This window comes from Citrus sinensis, chromosome 3 (genome assembly GCF_022201045.2).
Source record: "Citrus sinensis cultivar Valencia sweet orange chromosome 3, DVS_A1.0, whole genome shotgun sequence".
In the NCBI taxonomy this organism is placed as follows: domain Eukaryota; kingdom Viridiplantae; phylum Streptophyta; class Magnoliopsida; order Sapindales; family Rutaceae; genus Citrus; species Citrus sinensis.
The window spans coordinates 38,292,233-38,317,076 of record NC_068558.1 but is presented as its reverse complement, the minus strand read 5'-3'; the positions used below and the strand labels follow the sequence as shown (position 1 = coordinate 38,317,076).

At 34.8% G+C, this 24,844-nt stretch overlaps 4 protein-coding genes across 6 annotated transcripts; 3 read left to right on the top strand and 1 right to left on the bottom strand.

The window, feature by feature from the left end:
- Positions 1-3,106: 3,106 nt before the first annotated feature.
- LOC102619989 (PTI1-like tyrosine-protein kinase 3) lies at positions 3,107-7,488 on the top strand. 2 transcript variants are annotated; one of them, XM_006478792.4, is made up of 8 exons: positions 3,107-3,340; positions 3,914-4,088; positions 4,811-5,058; positions 5,170-5,296; positions 5,406-5,679; positions 6,525-6,657; positions 6,772-6,858; positions 7,032-7,488. In XM_006478792.4, exons 2-8 carry the CDS (start codon positions 3,995-3,997, stop codon positions 7,158-7,160), a joined length of 1,092 nt encoding a protein of 363 aa, XP_006478855.1. In that variant the 5' UTR covers positions 3,107-3,340; positions 3,914-3,994; the 3' UTR covers positions 7,161-7,488. The 2 variants fall into 2 exon arrangements, with proteins under 2 accessions (XP_006478855.1, XP_006478854.1); XM_006478791.4 differs by lacking the exon at positions 3,107-3,340 and adding an exon at positions 3,433-3,636.
- Positions 7,489-9,728: 2,240 nt separating this feature from the next.
- On the top strand, positions 9,729-17,318 carry LOC102619708 (uncharacterized). Of its 2 annotated transcripts, XM_052438267.1 has the most exons (5): positions 9,729-10,837; positions 12,761-13,022; positions 15,745-15,922; positions 16,470-16,509; positions 16,616-16,920. In XM_052438267.1, exons 1-5 carry the CDS (start codon positions 9,856-9,858, stop codon positions 16,771-16,773), a joined length of 1,620 nt encoding a protein of 539 aa, XP_052294227.1. In that variant the 5' UTR covers positions 9,729-9,855; the 3' UTR covers positions 16,774-16,920. The 2 variants fall into 2 exon arrangements, with proteins under 2 accessions (XP_052294227.1, XP_006478853.2); XM_006478790.4 differs by having other exon boundaries at positions 16,470-17,318.
- A 323-nt stretch (positions 17,319-17,641) lies between these two features.
- LOC102619402 (protein EMBRYO DEFECTIVE 1674-like) lies at positions 17,642-19,457 on the top strand. The gene is made up of 4 exons (XM_006478789.4): positions 17,642-17,802; positions 17,926-17,999; positions 18,325-18,469; positions 18,571-19,457. The coding sequence occupies exons 1-4, from the start codon at positions 17,746-17,748 to the stop codon at positions 19,123-19,125; spliced, it is 831 nt and encodes a 276-aa protein (XP_006478852.2). The 5' UTR covers positions 17,642-17,745; the 3' UTR covers positions 19,126-19,457.
- Positions 19,278-23,906, bottom strand: LOC102619110 (uncharacterized). Its single transcript, XM_006478788.4, has 7 exons — positions 23,009-23,906; positions 22,510-22,565; positions 21,440-21,549; positions 21,203-21,362; positions 20,449-20,541; positions 19,730-19,867; positions 19,278-19,578 (listed from the first exon to the last, which is right to left on the bottom strand). Exons 1-7 carry the CDS (start codon positions 23,742-23,744, stop codon positions 19,522-19,524), a joined length of 1,350 nt encoding a protein of 449 aa, XP_006478851.2. The 5' UTR covers positions 23,745-23,906; the 3' UTR covers positions 19,278-19,521.
- Positions 23,907-24,844: the final 938 nt, after the last annotated feature.

Below are 24,844 nucleotides of genomic sequence, written 5' to 3'. Positions count from 1 at the left end.
ATGAGCACTTCCCAAAGTGTCATCCATCACTCTTTAGCTTAACAACAAATTTATGATGGGATCCTGCGGTTTTCTTTAAGGATTGTAATTGTTTTTTTTCCCCCTTTTTTTATAAGAAAGACTTTATATAATAGCATCATACTTCCAAAGTTGATACTCACATGACAAACAATATGACCCCATAAATTTTATATTATCTATTTATACACACACGCATATATTTTTTTAATTTTACATTTATGTGATGTTTTTAATTTTGAAGTTCGTATGTATTGCATCAATTACTAGTGTTAAAATTTTCACGCTTTTAGGAAATAAATTAAAAATGGTCGTTTCAGTTAAGAGGATAAAAGGAAATTTTGCCCTATAATCTGTAAGTTATTATTTAGGGGCAAGGTACTTAGATCACATCAAAGTTTAAAGATGCCTCATTCTCTTATAAGAGTCTATATAATACCAATGGAAGAAAGTAGATGAAGGGCAAAGTGTTAATAAATAAAGTTTATGTCAATTCTCATTTGACAAGGAATTGAACCAATCATTAGTTGTCTTACTCTTAGAATAAACCATAAAAAGTTGAAAACACAACCATGTCTTCTTAAAATGATTAACAAATGTGAAAATTCCCATACAAAATGAAAGGAGAAACCAACAAAGACCTAAGCTGTCTTTGCCTCATTGGAGAAGACAAACAAATACATTAAAAAAAAAAAAAAACACCAAAACAAAAACAAGAAACCAGTTTTCTCTAACCTACATCATGTTGTTGCCAACAACTCCTACATACTTTCTAAGAATCAGAAGCCCAACATTAACTTGCAACATTTACCAGGGTTTAACCCAAACATAGCGTTAATAGCTAAACCTGATGGATTAATCATAAAAACATGATAACTAAAGTCCATTGAAATGGCTCCTAAAACTTTGTTTAATATTGTGGTACTATAACTTTTAAAATATAACTGTTACTACAAATTAAAAATTGACGTTGTCTAATAAATATAATTTGTAAATAATATTTTAGTAAAACACACAGCTGTGAGGTAAAATCCTCTTAATTTTAAGCTGTTTTTGTAATTTAGTAAAATTTTCTAATATAGCACATCTTAGTTTATTATATAAACTAAACAAGATTACATCATCTTAGCAATAGAGTAATATATCACCTGATGTTTACTTCTCATTTGAGTTCATAATATAAAAGGTATGCATTAATTAAAAATCATATGTTTAAACTCTTTGGAGCAAAGAAAGTCAAATATAAACTACACAGAGATTAGGGAGTAATGGAGAATGACACTTAGGTCTTCTAATATTTTTTTATATTGCCATGTAATTTATTATATCTGACATTATAATTTTAATATTCGAAGTCTACTGTTAGCAGTTCATTTCATTTTACCATTCTTATTACTAAAACTTTTATTCCTGTTTCAATAATAATAAGATACAATATATTTTTTTTCCAAATTTATAGCATTTGCAAAAAATTTGATAGAGCACATTTCAAAGAGAGTCCTCTCCAAAATGCAAAATTTTGAGTACTACTTAAATTTTTTAAACTCTATTTTAATTTTCTTTTTCCTACTTCAAGGCAACTATCACCCATGCTTGTTTTGAAATCTTTCTCAAAAATTTTATTTACACATAAATAGTCATTCATCCTTTTCCGTTAAGAAACATGCTTGTTATGCTAATCATGGTGAAAGATGGCAATTTCTGTAAATTTAATATGAGCTTTAATCAAATTGACTTGGCATAGAAGCAAGTGCTTCTTATCACTAGCCTTGGCAAATCTTGAAGATGTTAACATGTACTTGGAACAATATCCATTTATGTCCATCCATAATTTTGAGGCATGGTTGCAAAATGATCATGTTTTGGTACTTTTTTCTTTCTTTCTTTTTGACAAATAAAATAATATTTCATTATAACTCAAATAACAGTGGTTAAACAAAGAGTCCATAAGACATCTATCAAATTATAGTGATTGATTACAATAAAGAATTAAGAAGATTGGTAAAATCTAATAAAGTGTAGGGAGAGAAACTGGTGCACTTGAAATATCAACAAAACAGACTGCTAAACAAAGTGCATATAATTGATTGAGATTCATATCGCTTGACTCTTTTGAAATATCATCCACCATCATAGCCCGTCTTTCTAACTGATACATTAATAAATTTGTTGCAAGTATCAATCTATAACCTGTAAACTTTTTAGACCACGAATGCATAGACTTTAGATCTAGAAATTTTACATTTAACTTATGAGTTACATACTTACATGTATTCTAATACTCACTTTCATATTTTTCAACATTAATGGCAACAACAATAAGCCCAATGCTATACTAATTTTTTATAAATTTATTATATTCAAAATTTAAACTAATTTTTCAGATTATATCCAAAAATTACTTTAGAAATTATTGAACCAATTATCTTTTTTTTTTAAAAAAAATTATTACGAACTAGTTTACTGACATTGTGTGACAGAACACTTCACAATTATTCATTACACCATTTTCAGTTATTTAATTACTTACTTCTCTAATCTTTTTGTTAGATGCTCTGAATTATTTGTTCAGATTGGTTTGAGATTGTTGTGATTATTAGTTAACCGTACAAGAAAGTAATTATGTATTTTGTAACACTATTTTTTGCAACATGAGAGGTTGAATAAAGAATTTAGGAATTATAAACAAATCAAGTAATGAAATTGAAAGTAAAGCAAATAGTTTGTTAAAATTTTGTTAATAAACATGAGAGTTACAAAACCTCAAAACCAACCAACAGACCTAACAATTGACAAAAAAACATTGATATGATCGAATCCAATGTATAATACTGCTAGAATTGCAAACTAATGATATACCCGTAATTTGGTTTAAAGATAAGGATCGAAATGTTATTATCCCCGAAAAGAAATCCTTGGCTCTTGAGGAACAGCAGAGCAGGTCACCGGCCCATCTTTTCCGAAAGCTAAAGAAATTGTCTTTATTTTTTATTAAATAAATAAATAAATATTTAATTAATTAATTAAAGAAGCAAGAGAAAGAATAAAAAGGAAGCCGCGTTGGTGCATTCGGGTTTGCTTCTATGTCATATGATATTTGATCTTCCAAAAATTTTCATTTCTATTTCTCAAAAGCAAAGCAAAGCAAATAAAAGCAAAAACACCCACCTGTCTATCATTTAAAAAAAAAAAAAATCAATATAAATCAACCAATCAAAAACAAACCCCCGCACAAACCCTAAAGTTTTTTTTTTGAATAAATTTTAAAAAAGGGGTAAATTCTTATTTAGCAACGAGAGAAAGAAAGAGAGAGAGTAATCAGGTAATTGGTTTTTTTTTTTCCCGTTTATCTGATCCTTTGATTTCGCCTAAGATCCTTGGCTGCACTTCGTTTTGCTTATCTGTCTTTGTTATACTTAGTTTTCGTTTTTCTTAATTTCCCTTTTCCTCTTTCTTTTTTAACCCTTTTTTCCTCTTTACTTTGTTTTTTGATTGACCCCATTGCTTTGATTTTTTTTTTCTTTTTTCCCTTGTTTTGGGGTCGGTTCTGTTTTTGATCTCTCTAATTTTCTTTCCTGTTTTTTCATGGACTATGATTATCATCCGCGCGCTTTAGGGGTATGAATTTTATTGTCTTTTGATTGTTAAAGTTGTTGTTTTGAATGATTTTATTGATGGGTCGTGATTGGTATATTTAGAACTTAGTTGGCTTTTTTTTTTCCCCCAATTTTCTGAAATGAAATACCCTTTTGCTGCAAATTTGAATGTCAAATTAACGCTGTATGGTTATACATCATTTTGCTGTCAAATCCTTTTCTCATTTTGAATGTTGGCTTATGATTAATTTGTTTAATTGTCTGGCTGTGGTGCGGAATTTCGTGTGTAACGTGTGCAGGCACATGCACCTTCTCCAGGTTACTTTGTACGATTGGATAAAGGTCCAGAAGACGATCTCTATTTGAAGAAGAGAGTAAAGATGCGTCGCTGGCTCTGTTGTACTTGTCAAGTAGAGGAGTCTTATCCATCTCATGAAAATGAGCGCCTGAAAAGCCCAAAGAATTATCCAGATGGTATGTTTCTTTGGCTCTCGTTGTCTCGATTTATTCTTGAACAGTGAAGCAGCTTTTGAATAGATGTAATACTCTGAATTCCTTGTTTATAGCATCGCTTTTAATTGGTCTTGCAATTATATTTGGGTACATTTAATAATTTGTAATGATTCCAAACTTTTAACTGTTTTATGTTTAGATAGAACGATTTGGACATGGCTTTGATCTCGCATTTTACAGCTTAATAAGATAATTAAAATTCATATTTCATATTTATGATAGGAAATTCTTGATAATTTTAGCACTTGATTTTTAATATTATGTTGGACAATTGCTAGAGATGAGAAACAGCTGGTTATGATAGCTGTTTTGATGATCAGATGGGTACCGATGTCAAGGATTCAGCAATTAATACCACTTTTCCTCATTTGTGGCTACACTCAAACTGAAATTCAAAATTGTTTTGTGAGAGCTTATTGCAGTAGATATTCTATTCTTTTTGCAGAAAATTGATATATCATTTGATTAGTAGCAACTAGTTTCATTGCGACTCCAAGTACATATTTGCTGTTGTAATTAAGTTTATTTTCACATAAGGCCTTCAAAAGTAGCTATTGGCATAATATCATATGGTTAAAAGGATATGAATAGATTTCTTATTTATGAGTAAAGGCATACATCTGTAACTAGGTTCAGTTGTTTCTATACGCTTGTCCTATCTCAATCATTTTTCCACACTTTAGGGCACCACAAAAAGGTCCCAGCTCCGGTGAAACCTGAAGTGCAGAAGGCAGCACCACCTATTGAAGTGCCTGCATTGCCTTTGGATGAACTGAAAGAAAAGACGGACAATTTTGGATCAAAGGCATTGATTGGTGAGGGATCGTATGGAAGGGTGTATTATGCAAACTTAGAAAATGGCAAAGCAGTGGCTGTTAAAAAGCTTGATGTTTCCTCTGAGCCCGAGTCAAATGTTGAATTTTTGACTCAGGTATATCTGAAACTTCACAGAAGCATATTGTATTTATTATTACTTTGTTGTTTTTGTTAGCTGAATTTACGTTTTCAATGCATATGTTTTTGTCCCGCTATTTTGTATCAGGTTTCAGTTGTTTCAAGATTGAAGCATGAAAATCTTGTCGAGTTGCTCGGTTATTGTGTTGAAGGAAATCTCCGTGTTCTTGCTTATGAATTTGCTACAATGGGATCTCTTCATGACATATTGCATGGTACATTGTGCATCTTGCTTAATCTTAACCTGCATTATTGATTCACTTGCTAAGATTGCCTTGATTAGAAGATAGGATGAGCTGATTTGGATTGTACATGTAATTACAGGCAGAAAAGGAGTTCAGGGAGCACAACCAGGTCCAGTGCTTGACTGGATGACACGGGTTAGAATCGCAGTTGATGCAGCAAGGGGTTTGGAGTACTTGCATGAGAAGGTTCAACCTTCAATAATACACAGAGATATCAGATCTAGCAATGTCCTTCTCTTCGAAGATTTCAAAGCAAAGATTGCAGATTTTAACCTTTCAAATCAGGCCCCTGATATGGCAGCTCGCCTTCATTCTACTCGAGTTTTGGGAACCTTTGGTTATCACGCTCCAGAGTAATGCTTCTGAAAATCTTCTGTCCTATTTATTCGTTTTCTCTGTTCTTGATTCATTATTTCCTTGTTTGATGATTGGTTTGGTTCAGTGCTTCTAACTGTCAAAGATAATGCAATTACTGCTGACAAATTTCTATATACGATATGACCTTGATTGATCCCAATCTTGTAACTTTGACTTTTATCCTATCCAGAATGACACTAAGTAAATGTAAAACAGTGAATTTTAAGAATGGATAATGTTCTGTTGAACTGGACTGCTCTGTCAGAGATGGTTTGTAAAGAAATAAAATATATTGATGTTTCTGAGATTTGTTATATCATCTGAAAGAAAAAAACAGTTTCTTGTTACAAAAATACAATGAATGAGGAAATGAAAACTTTAATTAAAAGGTGACATGAAAATATGGAAGAAGCTGAGAAGACTCTTATATTTGGAATTTGAGGGGCTTGGCTTTGCTGTTCTCTATGATCTCTGCCTTCACCATGAAGCATTTTCATTCTTTTAATATTTATTCTCTCTACTGGTCTCCTCTGGACTTAGATGTCTAGATACAAATGCATTGCAGATCTACCCATATTTGTTAGTTGCTTTGATAGATAATTGCCACTTGTTTTTATGGTAAAAGCTAATAGTGCTTGGAGATGTAGAAAGCGAGGTTGCAAATTATGTGGGCCATTCTGGCTGGCTTGTCCTATATTGACAAGATTTTATGGCAATGTCAGTGCTATGATTATTGTATTTTTTTTTTTTTCACATTATCATTGACAATGTTGTTTTGTGTAGATAAATATTTGTTGTGGATGATTACAACTAATTTGTTGCATGCAAAACTGATTTGCAGATATGCGATGACGGGACAATTGACCCAGAAAAGTGACGTGTATAGCTTTGGGGTTGTCCTTCTAGAGCTCCTTACTGGGAGGAAACCTGTTGATCACACCATGCCTCGTGGACAACAGAGTCTTGTTACCTGGGTCAGTCCATCTGTGTACTTTTTCACATCGTTGAAACCTTTTTTGTATCTTTATCTGGAGTGTCTCCTTCCATTTTGATATTTGATTTAGGCTGACAAACTTAATTTTCAACAGGCTACTCCAAGATTGAGTGAAGACAAAGTTAAGCAATGTGTTGACCCAAAGCTTAAGGGTGAATATCCACCCAAAGGAGTTGCTAAGGTATTAATTTCTCATATGCACAAAAATCTGGAGACACACCACGTGCTCATTTATGGTTCAAATACTCGTGATGGCATTAAATCTCCCAAAGAAGTAAAGAAAGACAGTTACCGTCACTTTCTGGTAGTGCTAGCACTAACAATGTCGTCTTGTTATTTTTCTTGGTGATGCAGTTGGCTGCAGTAGCAGCATTATGTGTGCAGTATGAAGCGGAATTCCGGCCAAATATGAGCATTGTTGTCAAGGCTCTTCAACCTCTTCTGAAATCTCCCCCTCCAGCAGCCCCAGTTTCAGAGACTTAAAAGGCAAAAGAATTTAGTTCCGCTGCTAGCTTGAAGTTTCTTGCAGCTTGGTTACAGTTTGTTTCATATGCCTACATATTTCTGCAAATCACTTATATATATACATATATTTTTTAATTTTTCGTATATGAGATTTGATTTCGTATAAGAGAGCAGATTTTTAGGATTGGATTTGTACCGAAGTGTCGTCGATACTTAAAATGTCTGCAGCTGGTATGACACCATGGTACTGTCGGCCTTGGGTTTTTAAGTTAACGATTGGATTGGGTTGTGTGGTGGATATATTTGTTCTGAGTATTTGTTTGATTTCTTTTCTCTCTGGACTCAACTTATATTGTTTATTTGATTTTATTTTATTATTTTTTAAAGAAACTTATTGTTTATCAATACTGAATGGCTAAAGATTGATGTCATGATAATAGATGGGTCAATATTTCATTTTTAATGCAGTAGACTTTGAAGTTAATCATTGACAGGCTTAGATGAATTACAAGGACCATAATACAAATGTCAGAGGCATCTAAGGCAGTTACCAAGTTTTTTTGAGTACATTCCTGTTCCTATCTAATAGTTTTTAATTTCTTTAATTTAAGACCCCATTCATTAATATTTTCTTTATTGTGAAACTAATTTTTATGTGAAATTATTTTTTTTAAACAAAATTTTGTTAACTTAAAGTTTACCTTTGTGTTAAATGTTGGTAAAATTATTTTGCCTAAACCATTTTTTGGTCCTAAATGTCCAACTAAAAACTGAATCAAGGGTTAAGTGACTGTGCCCTTTTCATTTATAAATATTAAAATATTCCCTAACCTCGCTGAAAGGTTTCAGTTCATCCAGTATATTAATCTATTGTTTTAATATTATGCAGCACAAATAGGTGTATTAGTCCATCATTTAAATGCAAAATGAAACCACGTCAACATAGAAATTAAAAGAAAATGAATTCTCACAATAGACATTCGAATTCTCTACCTTAAAAGATCTCTTAAAGTTATTTTTAAATTATACTTTACTATTGTGCTGATACAATGATAAAATTTAACAAACAAGGGTTTAAGTTTTTTCACGCACATTGTAGAAGTAAATTTTCTCTGTTGAAAATTCTAAATATTTTTAAATTAGGTTTCAACTATGATATAGTAAGAGAGACTTGATATATTTCTAGTGCAACCCATATAATAACACAGCTTTGTAATTTTTCCTTTTCTGGAGAAAAAAGAACATAACCTGTGTAACCCAACCGTTTGTTTACAAACACCAAATCGCTTTCGAAAATTAAATTGGGAAAATTGGGGATATAATCGTTTTTCATATATATACATTTACACACATGTTAATAAGTTAAAGGAAGTGTGGCTTCATTACGACTGAAATATGGATTGGGCCTTAATGTGTCTTGAACTTATACTAAATAAAGCCAGTATGTTTTGCGAAGACAAGGTTATCAAAATGAGTGGAGCTATTGGCACCTCGATATTATTCTTATAAAACCTCACTTTAAATAAAATTATAATTAAGGACAATTGAAAATTAAACACATATAAAATTTTTTTCAATAAATTACTTAATTCATAATCAATTCTTTTCAAACAAAAAAAAAATCTATATGTTACTTTCTATCTAACTAAAATAAATTATACACAATTTATGCTCGACTTTCTCTTTTTCCTTGAATTTTTCTGCCCGGCTGCCGCTGGCTCACCATTCTTTCTAATTCGACAAAGAACAAGGTCACTGGATCGAAGGTTTTGTGGCAACAGTGAAGGATTCATAGAGTATTCATACATAATCTAGCAACCATTGTATGGAGACTTGTCCTTCTCATATCGAAACCTTTTCTTGGAACCAATTTTCTTTCTAGAGTTGTGGGACACAACCGCCTTGCCAGCATCTTCTCCTTGCCACGTACCAGTACCGACTTTGCGATCAATCCTGGAACCGTTAACACTCTTCTTCTTCAAGCGAGTGAAAAAGTAAAGATTTTCACCATCTTCTAAATCGAGTTCTCCAAACTACCTCCAAATCGGCCACGGTTCCTTGGAACCGTAGAGATTTTCAATTCTCACGAAATCATCAAGAAAAGGGGCTAGAGTTCCAGAAATCTTGTTGAATAATCTATTGTTCTCTTTTGATTTCTTATTGATTAAATATTTTTATACTTAAAATTATTTTGAAATTATAATTTGAAATATATGTTATTTCTGCCAATGATTAACACTAAAAAAATTATTATCCATATAACCTTTTTATTTGTGTATAGGGTAATATTAAAATTGAAAATAATTAAAAAATAGTACAATAATACTTTGAGTTTTAAAAATAAAACAAATCAAATGAAATTTGAGAACTTAGAAAAGTGTATCTAAAGAAATAAAATGAATATAACTAAAAAGGGGGTTTTATGAGGAGACGAGAGGAGTGCCAATAGTCAAACTCTTATCAAAAATTCAAAATAATAGCACATTCATGCTGGTGGGCTAGGCTCTGGCTTATTTTGTGGTTATCAATTATAATGACCACAAGCCCAGCCCATCACAGAACCAATAAAAATAGGCACAATTGCCTCGCTTTGCCAGTTCTCACTCTGTTGGTGTAAAAGCTCTTGTTCAAGGGTTTTTGTTTTGTTTCTCTGCTCTCTCTCGCTCAGTTCTTAAAGTTGATTGCTTTCTTGCTTCTAATTCTCAAGTGAACAATGGAAATGGCTGATGATGTTAAAGGCTCTGATGCATGCGCCGGCTTCAAGCGAAGAGTCACCGAAACTCCCTCCCAAGACTTGAAAGAAGATTCCTCAAGTCCAATTCAACAGCACACAGAAGAAACCCAACTCGGTTTCTCCAAGAAGGTGAAGTCTTCTTCTTCTTCTTCTTTTGATGAAGATCATTTGGATATCAGCGAAAGCTTGCCTGAAAGAAACGGAGAACTGGGCTTCACTCAGAATCAAGAAAAGGTGCAAGAGAAAGATTGCGTGAAAGCTGAGGTGGGTTCCTCTGGAATTCAAGAATCCATTGTTGAAGGTGATAGCAAAGAAAGCTTGGCTACTGAGTGTGAGACTCACTTGGAGGCTGAAAAAAATCGTTTATTGGCTCAGTTGAATGAACTTGGAGCAGTCTTTGAAGGAAACAAGACCCATGTGGATAACGTGCTGAATGATGGCGAGACTGTTGATGGTATCAAAGTAATGGACGGGGATGTTGGACGTCCTGTAAAGATTCAAGTGATTGATGATACGGCCCTGATTGAATCTGTTCGGGTACCAAGAATTGGAAATGGCTGTTTGAAGGACAGGGGAATAATAGCGGGTACTGCTAAGATGTTGCAGAGGAACGAGAAGAAACAGCAAGTGGATGGAAAGAAGGCTAAAAGATCGAGAAGGAAGGGGAAAGACACAAAAATGGTTTCAGTGAGTGCTAGGCTTGTGCAAGATGAAAAAGACAGTGGCCTAAACAATAGGAAAGAGGCGGAAATTATGTACTCGAGGGAGGAGATGGAGGCTCTGAAGTTTTTCAACGTTGTACAACAACGGAAATTGTGGAGGAATGTATACACTGGACTTGGGCCTGCAGTGATGAATGAATATGATAATTTGGCTTGCTCGAAGCATCAGAAGCCGACCCTCAAGAGTTCTGATACTCGAACGTGCTTTTTGAGCGAGTCAGCGGCTCCTGGGATTCTTGGTGAGTATAATTGTATACCAACTTGTCCTTTAAATATGTAATTTGGGTTTCGTTATTATATTAGTACACGAGAGCATCTTTGGCATGATGATATGTATGTGAAAGTAAATTATGATGATGACTTATTATACTTAGTTGAACTGGTTGATGCTGCAATGTAGTTTATTTTACTTAGTTGAACTGGTTGATGCTGTAATGTAGTTTATTTCTCGTGGTGGCATTAGAATTGTTAATCAATTTTTGACCTTTTTTTTTTCATTATTAATTGTATAATAGTGACTTCTGCCAAAATTTGATTCAGTTTTGACCAATATCTGAAGTTTAATCAAATGGGTTACTATCCAAAAGAGGATATGAGCAAGTCTTGTTTGTATTATAGTTCTTGTGGAGGAAACAGCTTATACAAAACTAATAAATTTAATAATAAGGAGCAGCTTGTAATAAATTTAATCATGTAGCCCCGAGCATTTCTTTCTGGCGATTTTGCTTGATTCATTGAGAAGCTGGCATGAGAAGTGACCAGATAGTTGTGGTCAATTCGCTTCCTCATTCTGTCGAGTTGTTAGATTGACCTTCTAGAAATTTCTTAAATTTGATGAACAGATAGCTGCTTCTTTGTTTACCATGCCAAAGGTTAGGCTTGGGTGACTGATTCATCAAAGAGTACATATGCATATACATATACATATATATATATATATATATATATATAACAAATATACTTTTGCTTTGTTTGTATGTTTATGGCTGTGTTCTCAGTATAATTGAAAAATGTTGCTTTCACTTTGAAAATCTGCAATTAGATCTATTTGGTTGAATCCTTCATCTTTCTTGTCTCTTCCGTGTTTTTATTGCTAAAAATTTCTCTTCTTATTCTTAGCCAATGTGATTGCTTGAATATGGAAGGAACCAGAAGACCAAACCAGAAATTTAATTGCTTAGAATTTACAGATTATTATTATTATTATTTTCTAAATATACACCTCTAGCATTTGTTATGTTGTCTTTCACATGGAGATAGAATTTTTAGATTCTGAAACTTTTGTTCCTTTCAATCTTGAATTGAAGTGCAATTTTATAAATATTTGGATTGCTTTCGTTTAATTTAAAATTATCAACCTTTGACATTTTCTGGAAGATACTTGAGCTGGTTGTTATTGAAACATTTATTATATTCTTTATACATTGAAATTATTCTTTCTTTTCTTTCTTAGTTTGTAAAATTTGTCTTTAATTTTTGTGGGTTGGGCGAAGATCTGATTGAACATTTGTGTTTTCTTTGATTTGGCCTTTTCCCACTAGCTTTTGAGTTGTAGTGTTTGTAGAAAATTTATTTTATTTAAAGTGTTTTTTTCCCCTCTCTGTCTCTCTGTCTCTTCTCTCTCTCTCTCTGATGAAGTTGGAGCCCGTAGACATTTTGTATACTTCCCTGCATCCCTTGTTTCAGCTTGAATTTTTGCCCGTCATTGTCAAGTTGATGGTTTCATTTTCTGTTGTCACAGGTGTGGGTGCTGCAAGGGCAAGAAGGAACCATTTCAATATCTATGTGCATTGAGGATTAGCCTAAGTCAATCTACAAAAGTTCTTTTCAACATGTGTCTCTTGATCTGTGTACATACGCACATTGTTGCAGTTTGTATACTGCTTTTGTAGATGGGAGTCTGGCCTTGATTTCGTTTGGATATACTTTTTGTTGGTGAATATGCATTGGTTGTGTGGATGTTGGTATTGCACATTCATTTGTAATTGAAACTCATAAAGTGATGATACTCTCGAATGAGATTCATCTTTGAATACAACTTTCATGAATAAAAATAGTTGCTTTTGCCTGGCACTGTTCCTAGCTTTGATGTCTTTCTGTGGCTTGAACGTCCTTCGATTTTAGATTTTTGTTAGTGCTTCTAAATTTGCAATTACTTTCAGGGAAAGAGAATTCTAAGAACATGGAAATTGAAACAGAATACGCAGGGGACTATGAGGCAGAAAATATGAATACCACTGAATCTGCTTGTAGCCACAATACAGATGGCGAAGCCTGCATGGTTCTAGAAGGAGAGTGGAGCGAAGATTATGACAGTGATGAAGATTATGCCAGTATTCAGAGGCCTGCCTTTTTGGTTGAGGGAGAGCCTAATTTTGACTCTGGGCCTCCAGAAGATGGATTAGAATATCTTCGGCGTGTCAGGTAATTGATACTTAATTTGTTTCCCACGGTGATGATAAAGATGTTTTTTTTTTCCTCCATATCATCAGGTTCAAGCATGTTTGGTTTTTTTATTATCATTTTTTCCCGTTTTCAAAGAGTTAGCCTCTGATAGCTATCGATCACTTATAATTCTTGTGATTTAGCATGCCCCTTTAAAGTTTCATGGGTTTACTAGTTACATGTTCCATCACAGGTGTTCAGGCTTGTTGTCTTAGACATCACAGCTGCATGCAAGCTGCATCTCACACACACACACACACACACACACACACACAAAAGAAAAAAAAAATTAAACGACATATAAGTTACATTTTCCATCTGGTTCTGAAGGAAAGCAGGGATCTCCTTCGGCCAATAGAATTACTTTTAAGTTTTTTGTTATTGCAATTTTGCAAGAACTTTGGACCTCAAACCGATTTGGTTCTGTGTAACTGTAGCAACAGCTTCTGATGTCATGGATGAGGCAAATAAAATTGTCATGTTTTCACAACTCATCAAATTATTTGTGAGATGGAATGAGAGGAGATAGCATAAAAATGGAATGTCTTTGGTTGTTTAATTCCTTACATTTTGAATTGCGGTATTTAAATCAAAGTGAAAAAAGAATAAAACACTTGTCCAAAGGGAGTAAGCTAATCTGGCAGGTCGTCCACGAGCTCAAGCTATTTGTGGCAGAAGACAATTATTATTTGAGATGTTCTCCTTTGCATGATGTCCTTGCATCATCGGAGATTTTATGTCTGTATTCAATTTGAATTTATTCTTTGAAAGGGATGCAGATTATCAATTCACTCTTTGTCTGCTTTATGGAACATTGGTTGTCTGATAGACATGATGGGATTTTGCATGATTCATTCACTTTATCTCATGTTCCTGGACAATCAGTCATATTCTCTTGTAGTTGTGTATTATGTTTCTGCATTCCTGGGAATGCAAGGAACCTAGAGATAATAGATTTTGTCTAGGCATCTTCCATATGGGTATATTCATAGGGTTATTTTGGTAAGTAAATATGGAAACTGGTAGATGTTGTTCAACCTCTTGGAAGACTTCAAATAATTTTTGAAGGGCATCAATTGCCAAACTTTATTATACATCATCCCCTTTTTAATATTATCTTACCCTTTGGGAATTCTTTTGCAATTTGTTGGAAGGATTGAACACATAAGTTTATTGGGGAAGACATATGCTCTGTAGATGCTTCTTTTTATTACCATAATCTTTTGACTTGCTGTCTAAGTTGATGCCTCTGATGCTGTATGTATGTCGTAATCCTTGGTAGAAATGGCAGAGAAAAAGATGCACTTCTGGACGGTTCCCAGAGTATTTTTCAAGTAAAGGCCATCTTAATGGTAGAACTCTGCTAATAAAGATCAGGAGTTAAACATCCATTTCCTTCTGGCAACCAAATGAAAATAAATATCAAACTTCAAGTTGATGATGTCATCGGATTAATTTCTCAGGAATCAAATCACAGGCCTTTTGTACTCTTATCAATCATAGAACATTATCTTCTTTATAGACGATGGAATAGTTGAACCTGTAATGGATGGAAGCTATTGGCTCATTCACCAACTCACAAACAGAAAATGCAAATATTGGAAAATGGTGGAAACTCTTTTGCTTTTCTGAAGTAGACCACTTGAATGGACCATTCGTTAGGTTATTGATTTTTTTAAAAGCCAAAGTGTTGATAGGACATTTTTTGGGAGTCAGTAGATTTATATCTGACACTATTCGGAGGAACAACTTGAGCTTAGATTGTTAAAGCAGATGACCATCACTTTGTATAATGCTATGATCGTGGTAGAAGATTTAGCTACTAATAGGTGAATATCTTCAAGGGCTGGTTTTTCCATTGTTTGCCATCAGTCCCGCATGACACATTCCCTCACAAAAGACATACTTAACTGCCACGTGTGGTTCCAAATTAATGTTCCAAGCATTCCCATGTATAGTTGCATCTTAAAAGTGCTTCTTTTTTTATTTTAGTTATTTTTTTTTTCAATCTTTAGCAGTCAACATGTGAGCCATCCAAAGCTTTGGAGAAACTTCGAGATGGATTGACATCCTAACAGCCCGAGAGTAATTTGCAATTATCTCATTTGTAAACATACATGCATGCTTATACTAAAGATCTTAAATAAATTAAATGAAAGTAGTCAGTGATTATTTGAACACACGGGCAGCCATACCTTAGGTCTTATTTGTCAGTTTCAGAATCAGAAGATCATGTATTGACCTGGTATTTTTTTCTTATATTAGGATCATCTGTGTCATTGCAATGGTGGTTGTCTTTGCTATGATATAAACAAAAGGGGAGCATTCAAATGCAAATAAAAGAGAAAAAAACATATAGCCAAATAGACGCTTTTTGCATGCCACGGCTTTGAATAAAACAAGTAGCTGAATTTGCTGATATTGCCTCATATTTAATCATCCCTGGAATTAATAAATCATTTTGACAAACTATATTCCTCCTAAACACACGTTTAAAATCATATTAAAAGCTTTTTAGTGCATTTTGAGGATCAGAACAAGTGTACAGGCATAGTTCTTCTGTCTTTAGGCTTTCTTCATCAAAGACGATGAATATGGTATTGCAATTTTTTAGCCCTTCTGCATCTATATATATTTTATTCAATTGAACACAAAACTATAATCATTGGATCAAATTAAACAACTTCTTTCTTATGCTCAGATGGGAAGCTGCTCGCATTCCCAAAGTGAAGGTGGCAAAAAGCAAAGGACAAAAATTAATAAAAGAACAGACTGTTTACATGCCCCAGATTCCAGACATTGCTCCCTGTCCAGAAAGTTTGCTACCACTGAAACAGTGGGAGGATCAATTTCTTGCTGATTTTTCAAAGCTACGATTGGTACGTTTCTCTTTTACGTAGATCTGATGTTCTGCTTGTTTTAAGTGATTGGCACAAAAAGATTAGAAATTGACAGCACTCTGCTGGCATGAATCTTCTTCACACTCAGTAATTGAATCTTTTTGGTTCTTTTTTTGTTTCATCTTGATTCAGGTTGAAATGATTTATACAAAAAGCTAGTATTAGATAAAGATCATTTGTTTGAGAAATGTAGAACTAACTAAATGTGATGTTGACTACATGCTAATTCCTCCCCTTTTCTTTCTCATGCAAGTGATGATATGTAATTCTCTGCTGGAAAATGCTGTTTGTGGAAATTGGCAAAGGTCTGGTTGGTTTTTGCATAATTGAACCAAACCATCTTATTGTTGGTTTTTCCTTCAAAGAGAAAAATTTGCCAGATATAGAAGAAGCTGAAGCTGTCTAATCTAGTGGATGTTGTAAACTTTCATAGATATCACTCGCAGAATTTGATTTCTCCTGCATGTTCTTGGTTCACATTCTATAGAATTGACTTTGTATTTGTCATTTTTGCTCTTGATCTCAGGTTCTGTCAGGTCTTGACAATATGAGTGCTCCATCTGCTGGTAAACTGCAACCAACACTCACTGTTCAGAACAAGAACCACTCTCATCATTCCTGTGAAGATATCATTATTGACAAATTTAATGATCTGAATATCTTTGAATTCAGCTCTGATCAGCCACTTGATGGTTTCAGCCTCAAAAGCTCCATCGACCAGCCGGCTACATCAAATATTACGGATGATCAAAGCTCTCCATCCCCTAGGAATCCTAAATCTTCTTCGAGGGATGATTCTGGCGACTACCCAACATTATCTGCCATTCTGAGGATGGATTCTGTAGCTCGAGTGTCAACATTGAGGAAACGCATAAACTCAGTGGAGGCCTCAGGCAATTTGTCCAGAAATGATTGTTTGTGGCTATTTGCTTTATGTGCAGCGGTTGATACTCCACTAGATGCTGACACTGGTGCTGCTCTTCGGAGTCTGCTCCGGAAATGTGCTGGTCTGAGAGCTGGGAAGTCTGAACTTGATGATGAGGTCGTAATGATTAATATTTTGGCCACAATTTCTGGCAGGTATTTCGGACAGTTGGAAGGCTAAGCATCCTACTTGAAAAGGAAATTGGGTTTTTTTGGTTGTTGACTTTCGTGATGTCTGGACTTTTGTTGTTTTGATGTTAGTTTGATCGAAAATGATAGGTAACATGATATATCTGTGAACTTAGAATTCACGTCCGTTCATGTGTTGTTTCATTTCATTTTTGTTTTAAATCTAAATTTCTTTTTGTATAATCCATTCACATACTGACTCTTACTATCAAATGCCATTGAAATAAAATTTCCCGAGATTCGTCTCTCGCTGGACTTAAAATTTCAGATTTTCAGGTTTCTCATTTTGGAAAATAGAATATGTAGTTCAGAACTTCAGGTTTTTTTTTTTTAACATTAGATGCTAATTCTTATAATTTCAAGTTCTATTAACTTCTTTGTTAGTTGCATAATTCGGCAACAAAGTACTTATCAATCTCATATCGGAGACAGTGTCGCGCTGAGAAGGGTAATGTGGTAAATTCTTAGGTTTAAGGCGATGGCTGCTGCTATGGAATTTAATGAAATTAAAAAAGCTATGATATGGAAAGAGTGGGCGTTTGGTGTGTTGCTTATCAAAGTATAAAACGAGGACACGTGTCATGCTCAGAAACGAGCAAAAGCAACACTCGCAGCCGCTCTTTATAAAACAGGGATGTTTCCCGCTCAGAGTCAGGGAGAAAGGCAATATTCTTTTTTCGATCTGAAAAATGGATCCGACCAAAACCCCTCGATTCACCAAACTCTCTTCTCATTCATTCAAATCTGTATAACTCTTAATCTAACTCTCAACTCAAATCACTCTATTTTCTTCAAAAATGTTTTTTTTTTTTTAATGAAAAGAATATTGCATAGACTACAATTATTTATTTGTTGGTTTGTTTGTACAGGTTACTCTGCACGATTGGTGGCTGGTTAGGGCAGAGGGCAATGGTTTAGCTGTTGGTGGGATTGCTTCTAGAGAGTAATAATTTTTTCTCCCTTTTTTTTTTCTTTTTTTTTTCAATGTTTAGATTATTATAGCTGTTGGATCTTTGGATTAATTAATTAATATTTAATTTAATATTATATACTACTTTGGATCCTTGCATCATCATTATTCTAGTTAGTGAAAATTAATTAGCCTATATATGTTTACTTTGTTCTTATTGCTGAATCTGATTGCTTATTTACTTACAGATTCCTTTGCTGCATCAGTTGCTGCTAATTCTCAAATTCAATTAGTACTTGAAATTTGTACTATGTTTGTTTCTTACTGGTATTTTCATGTCACTGTCATATATTCATAGGAGCCAAGAAGTGAGAGCCTTTTGTTCTGCAGCTATTGCCAAGAGACACAACACCACCACTCTCGAGACAGCCGATGGAATCACTATTACCCTCTCTAACTTGATAAATAGGTCTCGTACAAACCAAAATGGCTTCCCTTCGCAGGTACATCTAACCATTTGCTTCGCTCTCTAACGAAAGTAGTGCAAAATGAATAAGTGATACCTATTGAGAGGTGTGGGTATAGCTAAGATTTAATGTAACAGGTTTGCAATCGTTTCCTGCATGGATTTCCTTTTTACTGGGAAGAGTATGCCGATCAATGTTGTGGTCAGGAATATACGAACAGAGGCTCCTCATTCGGAGCTGCAAACATTTCACTGCCACTTGTTTCCTTGGATGACATTCCTGCGACTAGATTGCGTGATCTTTTGATTTCCCCTCGAGGACATGCTCACAATGGTGCTCTGCAAAGTGAAATATTGGACGTACTGAGACAATGTGGTTGCAGTTCTGTTCGAGATAAAACTCCAAGTAACCACCAGAGTAAGGCTGCATCTGGCCGGAAGTACAGAGCTGCTGTCAAAAGACCTCTAAGTAGAGGTGTTGTTACAAGAAGTATGGCTAAATTGCAGACTCTTGGAAGCCAGCAGAATAAGGACAGTGCTGAGTTTTCAACCCAGATTGAAGGCATGGTCACCGGAAATGGTTCACAAGGGTGTCATGCCGCAACATTTTCTGACAATGATAAGGAACCTCCTAAAAGCCCTGGTAACTCGGCAGTAAGAAGATCTATTAGGTTGAAAAATCAAGCAAAATAATCCAGCTGATTAAAACCATAACCAATGGAAGCTTCATATGTAGAATGATTGCTGGAATGAAACTCTCTCATGATCTCATCGGTGTTGTTGTACTTGAATTATCATATCGTTGCATTTTAAGAAAAAGAAAATGAAACAGAGAAAAAGGAGCATTTCATAGTTGATTCTTGAATTCTTATGTGAATCAACAAAGGTAAATTAGATTTATTATTCAATTCTATATTTGGGCAGAAACAAATGAGATCAATAGACGGCTAATTTACACTTTTAAAACTTGATATTGCAAAAATAAGGAGGCCGGGGGGGGGGGGGGGGGGGGGGGGGGGGGGGGGGGGGGGGGGGGTGTTGCGCAAGTGTACAATGATATAATAAAAAATTCACTGAATTGTCAAGTGTTTAGTATCTGTTTATACTTTCTTCATGTTGATCATCATTGCCTTCACGGGAGAGTACCTAAAATGTAACATAACAGAAAAGGATTCAAGTCACAATCACATGGACTATTTTCACTAACTTCTCTACATATAATATAAGATAAAGATCTCTGAAATCAAACATTAGGTGGAAAAACAATAACAATCTCAGGAAGAGAAGAAAGACATACATGTAGCAGTCCTAGAGCTTCTGCTGCACTTCTGTGACTTTCTTCACTGCAAACCCCAGTAAGCATATTCATTAAAATTTCCCTTTGCTCAAATTTAAGAAGTTTCTCCAGGCCTCGTGCCACCATCTCCAACTCAGGCTGCAAAATCACATATGGCATGACTTATATCACATCATTCAAAATAAGATGTATTTCCACACTATCATTCAAAATAAGATGTATTTCCACACTATCATTCAAAATAAGATGCATTTCCAAACTACAAGACAACTGCATACATAAATGAATCCTAAAGCAGGACCAAGACCGAAGAAGATAGCTCAATAGATATTGATCTAGAGCTACTGAACATGTCAAAATGAATAAGTACTTTATCATCCCAGATGAAAAGACCATGAAAGCACATAGAATCATATAAAACAGACTGTTACAATGGGTCTTAAGTAGTGTGAGGCAAAAATTACTTGTCGAATCTATTTCTTGACCTTTGGGTGCTAGTAATTGAGCAAGAATGCACATACTTCCTATATAACACTAAGAGACAAAAATGAAAGCATTTCTAATAACTTCAAAAGAAATACTTACTTTTTCCTTTTTCACACTTCGATTTAATCACACTTATCAAAGGTAAATTTCAAAAACAGGCTGAAGACAACCTATTCAGGGAACAAGTAAACATTGCACAGCAATAAAAATGGAAAAGAAAATAAAGCACGTACAGAGGACTCTTCAGGGGGAAATATTTGGAAAAAACGACATATCTTCAACAGCTCCTGCAGCGCTTCAGAATGATTGCCTTGCATTTCCAAAGCCTGCAAAAGAGAGCAGATGTAATATAAATCTAATAAATTACTCAAAAGGACAGCAACTACTTTCTGCAAGGTGAAAAAGGTGCATAATCAACAAGTACAGTTTGGCAAGTTGGAACTTTGTGAAGAGAAGGGCTTTAGAGAATTCTGTATTTTTCAAAGAAAAGCAATCTTAACAATTGAAGTCCTGAATTCCAAAAATGTTTTCCAGATTCACAGATCTTATATGGTTCCAAAGAATAAAATGGAGAAGGGCGAAGGATAAGAGTTTCCTTCTTTATAATTCATAAAACTTGTCTATTTCATTTATTTGATGACCAGATCAGGGTATACATCAATTACCAATATTTCGCTCAGAGTTTCCTCAAATGGCACATCAATCACACCATCAATAACCAATCCAGATTTTGAGTTCATTCCTACCAATTAGATGGTACTTTAAAAATCATTCTAGAAACATAAAAAAAAAATGTAAAGAATTCCCAACAGTGATGACATAACTATATGTTGCTTACACATGTACAGAGTCCAAACCTGAACTGGGACTCCTTGCATTAACTGCTCCCAACCAATCCCCCCAAAGAGAAAAAGAAAGAGAGAGAACAAAAGATCCCAAAAAAAAGAAAAATGAAACAAAAGCCAATGAGAGAGTATGAGAAATTACCCAAGCCTGCAGAAAGCAAGACCTTGTGCGTGCAGCAACAGCTGCAGAAACCATTCTTGCAGCACGAATGTTTTCAAGCCCAATGTTATCAGCAAGCCCAGCAATGAATTCCCTAGCATCTTCACCATCAATCTCAACAGTGGTAGAGTTACTCAGTGCCCTGCAATGTTTATTAATATAAATTACAGGAGAAAACCAGCATAAGTAAAATTGTGAAACTGACCTAAAAGCACTAACCTGCTGCAAGCATTCAAAACATAGTCAACGGATGTGCGGTACAAGGAATCCCGTGTGTTTATTGTATCAATTGATACCCGCACTCCAGATATCCTGCATATTCGACGTAACTGCTCACGCATACAGGAAGAAAAAATCCAGCATATATTGAAGGATCAGCTGATGCAATGGAAAAATTTTTACCGCATATTACAATTATCAATTTAAAAGAAAGATTTGGCAGAACCAGCTCAAGTTATGTCCAAAAAAAACTGCAGGCAATCTAAGTGTTATTTGCCCTCTCTATATGAAACATGAAACCAGCTTATTCAAAAGGAAAACCAGTCATGTTTCTACATGTATATGTTAAGAAAATTCATATAGCAATCGTAGAAGAAAGGCACAATTAAGCATTTTGAGCTAAATTCAAAGAATTACTGTGGTCTACTCAGAGATTTGTGTCAGACTAATCAAAATAGAAGTTAAAATTAACTTTTCCAATATGGGGAAAATTTTCGCTCTGGAACTGCTCTATTCAGATTCGAAAACATGCCGAAATGCAATATTTAGCCATACAAAAGCATGTTCCAGAAAATAGAGAAATGATATTGATTACACATCTGATGGTCTAATTCAAATGTGACCAAATTTTGAGCAAGACAAGTCTTGTTTAATACTTATACAACTCTTGTTTCTAGTCCACCAAAACAGGAAAAAAAAAAAGTTTGCCGAAAGGGCCAAATTTTACTTTTCCATTTCAATAGAATGCAATAATTCAAACTACAAGAACATAATGCCAAATCATATTCTTCCCATCGTCATATTTTATAGATCATCACTTAACGCAACTCACATGAAAACCACAGAGTCATCCTAAGTCAATGTTCGTTATTACTTTTATAGAACATGCTATTTATCACCGTCTACTGACCAAACAGATTTTTGAGGATAAACAAGGAGTTGAATTGTAGCCAATTTTTTAAAACTATTCCACTGAAAACACATAATAAAGAGAAGATAACATTGCATAACAATTTGTTGCCTATAACATTGAGATCTTATAACATCAGAAAGGTAAAGGAAGTACTGACTCGATATATATCGTCCTCCGGAATGTCCTGTCCACGGGTTCTTTGATCAATGATCGCTGGAAATCAAATTGATAAGTTGCACTCAAAGAAGAAAACATGAACAGAAAAAGTAAAGAATATGAAAAAGGTCACATTTCACTTGCAAGAAAATTAAGATAAATAATTATCTGACATAACATATTGCAATTGCAATTGCAATTGGAACTGTAAAAGAAGTCTGTTTGTGCAACTAACAAGACCAAGAATTCATTATCTTTTTTATAATTTAGGGCAAACCTAAATTTACGGTGCTTAATTATTCTATTGAATTACGACAGAGGCAGAAGCTGAGACTTTTGCAAATTCCAAATTCAATCAGAATGGCACGGAATTAAGTAACAAGTGCTCCAATAAAATAACATTTGCACCCTTGAACTTTTCAAGTTTTCTCAAATAAGGGCATATTTCGTCCATTTGTATCATATAGGTCCTGACAACTACTGAAAAGATAACAACTCACCTCTAATTAATCTGTTAGCTTCTCTTTGATACTCCTCCTTGTCCACCACCAAAGTCCGGTCCGCAGAAACTTGAACCGACCACCATTTCGGCAACTTTCCTTCACTCATCCGCTGGACCCGATAACTCCTCTTGACCCGACCGGTCAATGCTGACCCGGCATCCCGACCCTCCGACAACGGGTTGTCCAAGACCCTATTTTTCAAATTCCTGGTCAGCTTCGCATCATCGTCTCCCCTTCCCACGGCCACCACAACTTCTTTCCCGCCGAGACTCCTATCTCTCCTAACAACAAAGTTTTGCTTTTGAATCCGGAACCGAGAGCTAAACCCTAACCCTAATTTAACCAAAACCCTGAAGACGAAAACCAAGACAAAGCCGGAAAGCAACACGCCGCCGACGAACTGAAGCGTGGACTTGCGACACGAGACTAGCAGCCGCCCGTTGTCATCGAGTGTGATTACGGTTTTAAGGTCAGCGTAAGCCTGCTCGGCGGAGGAGAGGAAGCGGTGAAGCTTGGATTTGGAGGAGGAGGACAGAATGGAAATTTGGTGAAAGTCGAGGACTAAATTGATATTTTCGCCGTCGAAGGAGGACGGTTTTGAAAGGGGGTTATAAGTGTCGCTGCTGTTATTGTTATCGTTTCTGAGGTGGCGGCGGTGACGGCGAGAACGGCGTCGTGTGGAGAAGGAGAGCTGTGGAGCCGTGAAGTAGGCGACTGCATTGAGAGAGCTCATTTCATTTATTTACTGTTCTGCACCCACAATTTTACCCTCATCGAATGAGCGAGTATAGAGAATACGAGAGCGTATTTTCTTTTTGTCTTTAGTCAGCAGTTACCTGGAAGCAAAGTGAAGACTTTTAAGAGCCGTTGTTCGTTACTTCTTATGTGGGGGTTCAAGCCCTTCAAGGGACCCTTACTTTCTAGTACTTAAAAACTTGACCCTCACTTGTTTTTAAGTACCAGAAAATGTTATTTATTCGTTAAGGTGAAATTCTTGACTTGATGCAAGTTACAGCATAATATTTGTAATGTTAAATTGTTTAAATTTAAGTAAGAAAAGAAAAGTATACTTACTTACAGTTATCTAAAAGTATTTGACAACTAAGTTACATTAAAAAGAAAATTATTTATCGGTAAAATTTCTTGATAATATCTAAATATTCTCGATAAATTGTCCAATAAATATACGCCATGTGTTTCAGATGATTTTTTTTTCTCGTTATTAAATTTATAAAAAAAATTGTGTCAAAATATTACCGAGTATGCATAAATAATGCAGTGAATCTAAGTATTTCCCTAGAAGAGAACACTTTAGGACATAATTTGAATATTTCATTATCTTGTAAAGAATAGTATGAATTGAGAGGATTGATTTAACGCGCGATGCTACGCACAACAAAGCTCTCCAATCATGATTTGTCACGCACGACGTTGCTTGCTGAATCAAAACCCTGGTAAGTGAATGGTTGAATAATAATCGGTGTTTGGTTTTAAGGGCTGTAATTAAATCATGGAAAGAAAAGAACTCCTTTGTACAATGGTGACGATTCTCAAGGCTTTGTCTATGTAAGTGAAAATAGAGGGGCAATTTTGGTACTTAACGCAGTTTAAGCAGTTAACAGACTTAACGGTCAACTGATTTGGGCCTTCTAAGCCGAGAGTAAGCTGTTTGTAAATTTAGGCAATACCTCGTCCGTGCGACACATTTAAGATCCTTTGGTCTGTGCTCATGAAGCATGATTAGAGACTAGGGTTTGTAGGTAGGTGGACATCAAATAGAGATTTTTTTGAAACAAAAATTCATTGAAGATAACCAATCAAATCACTATCGAG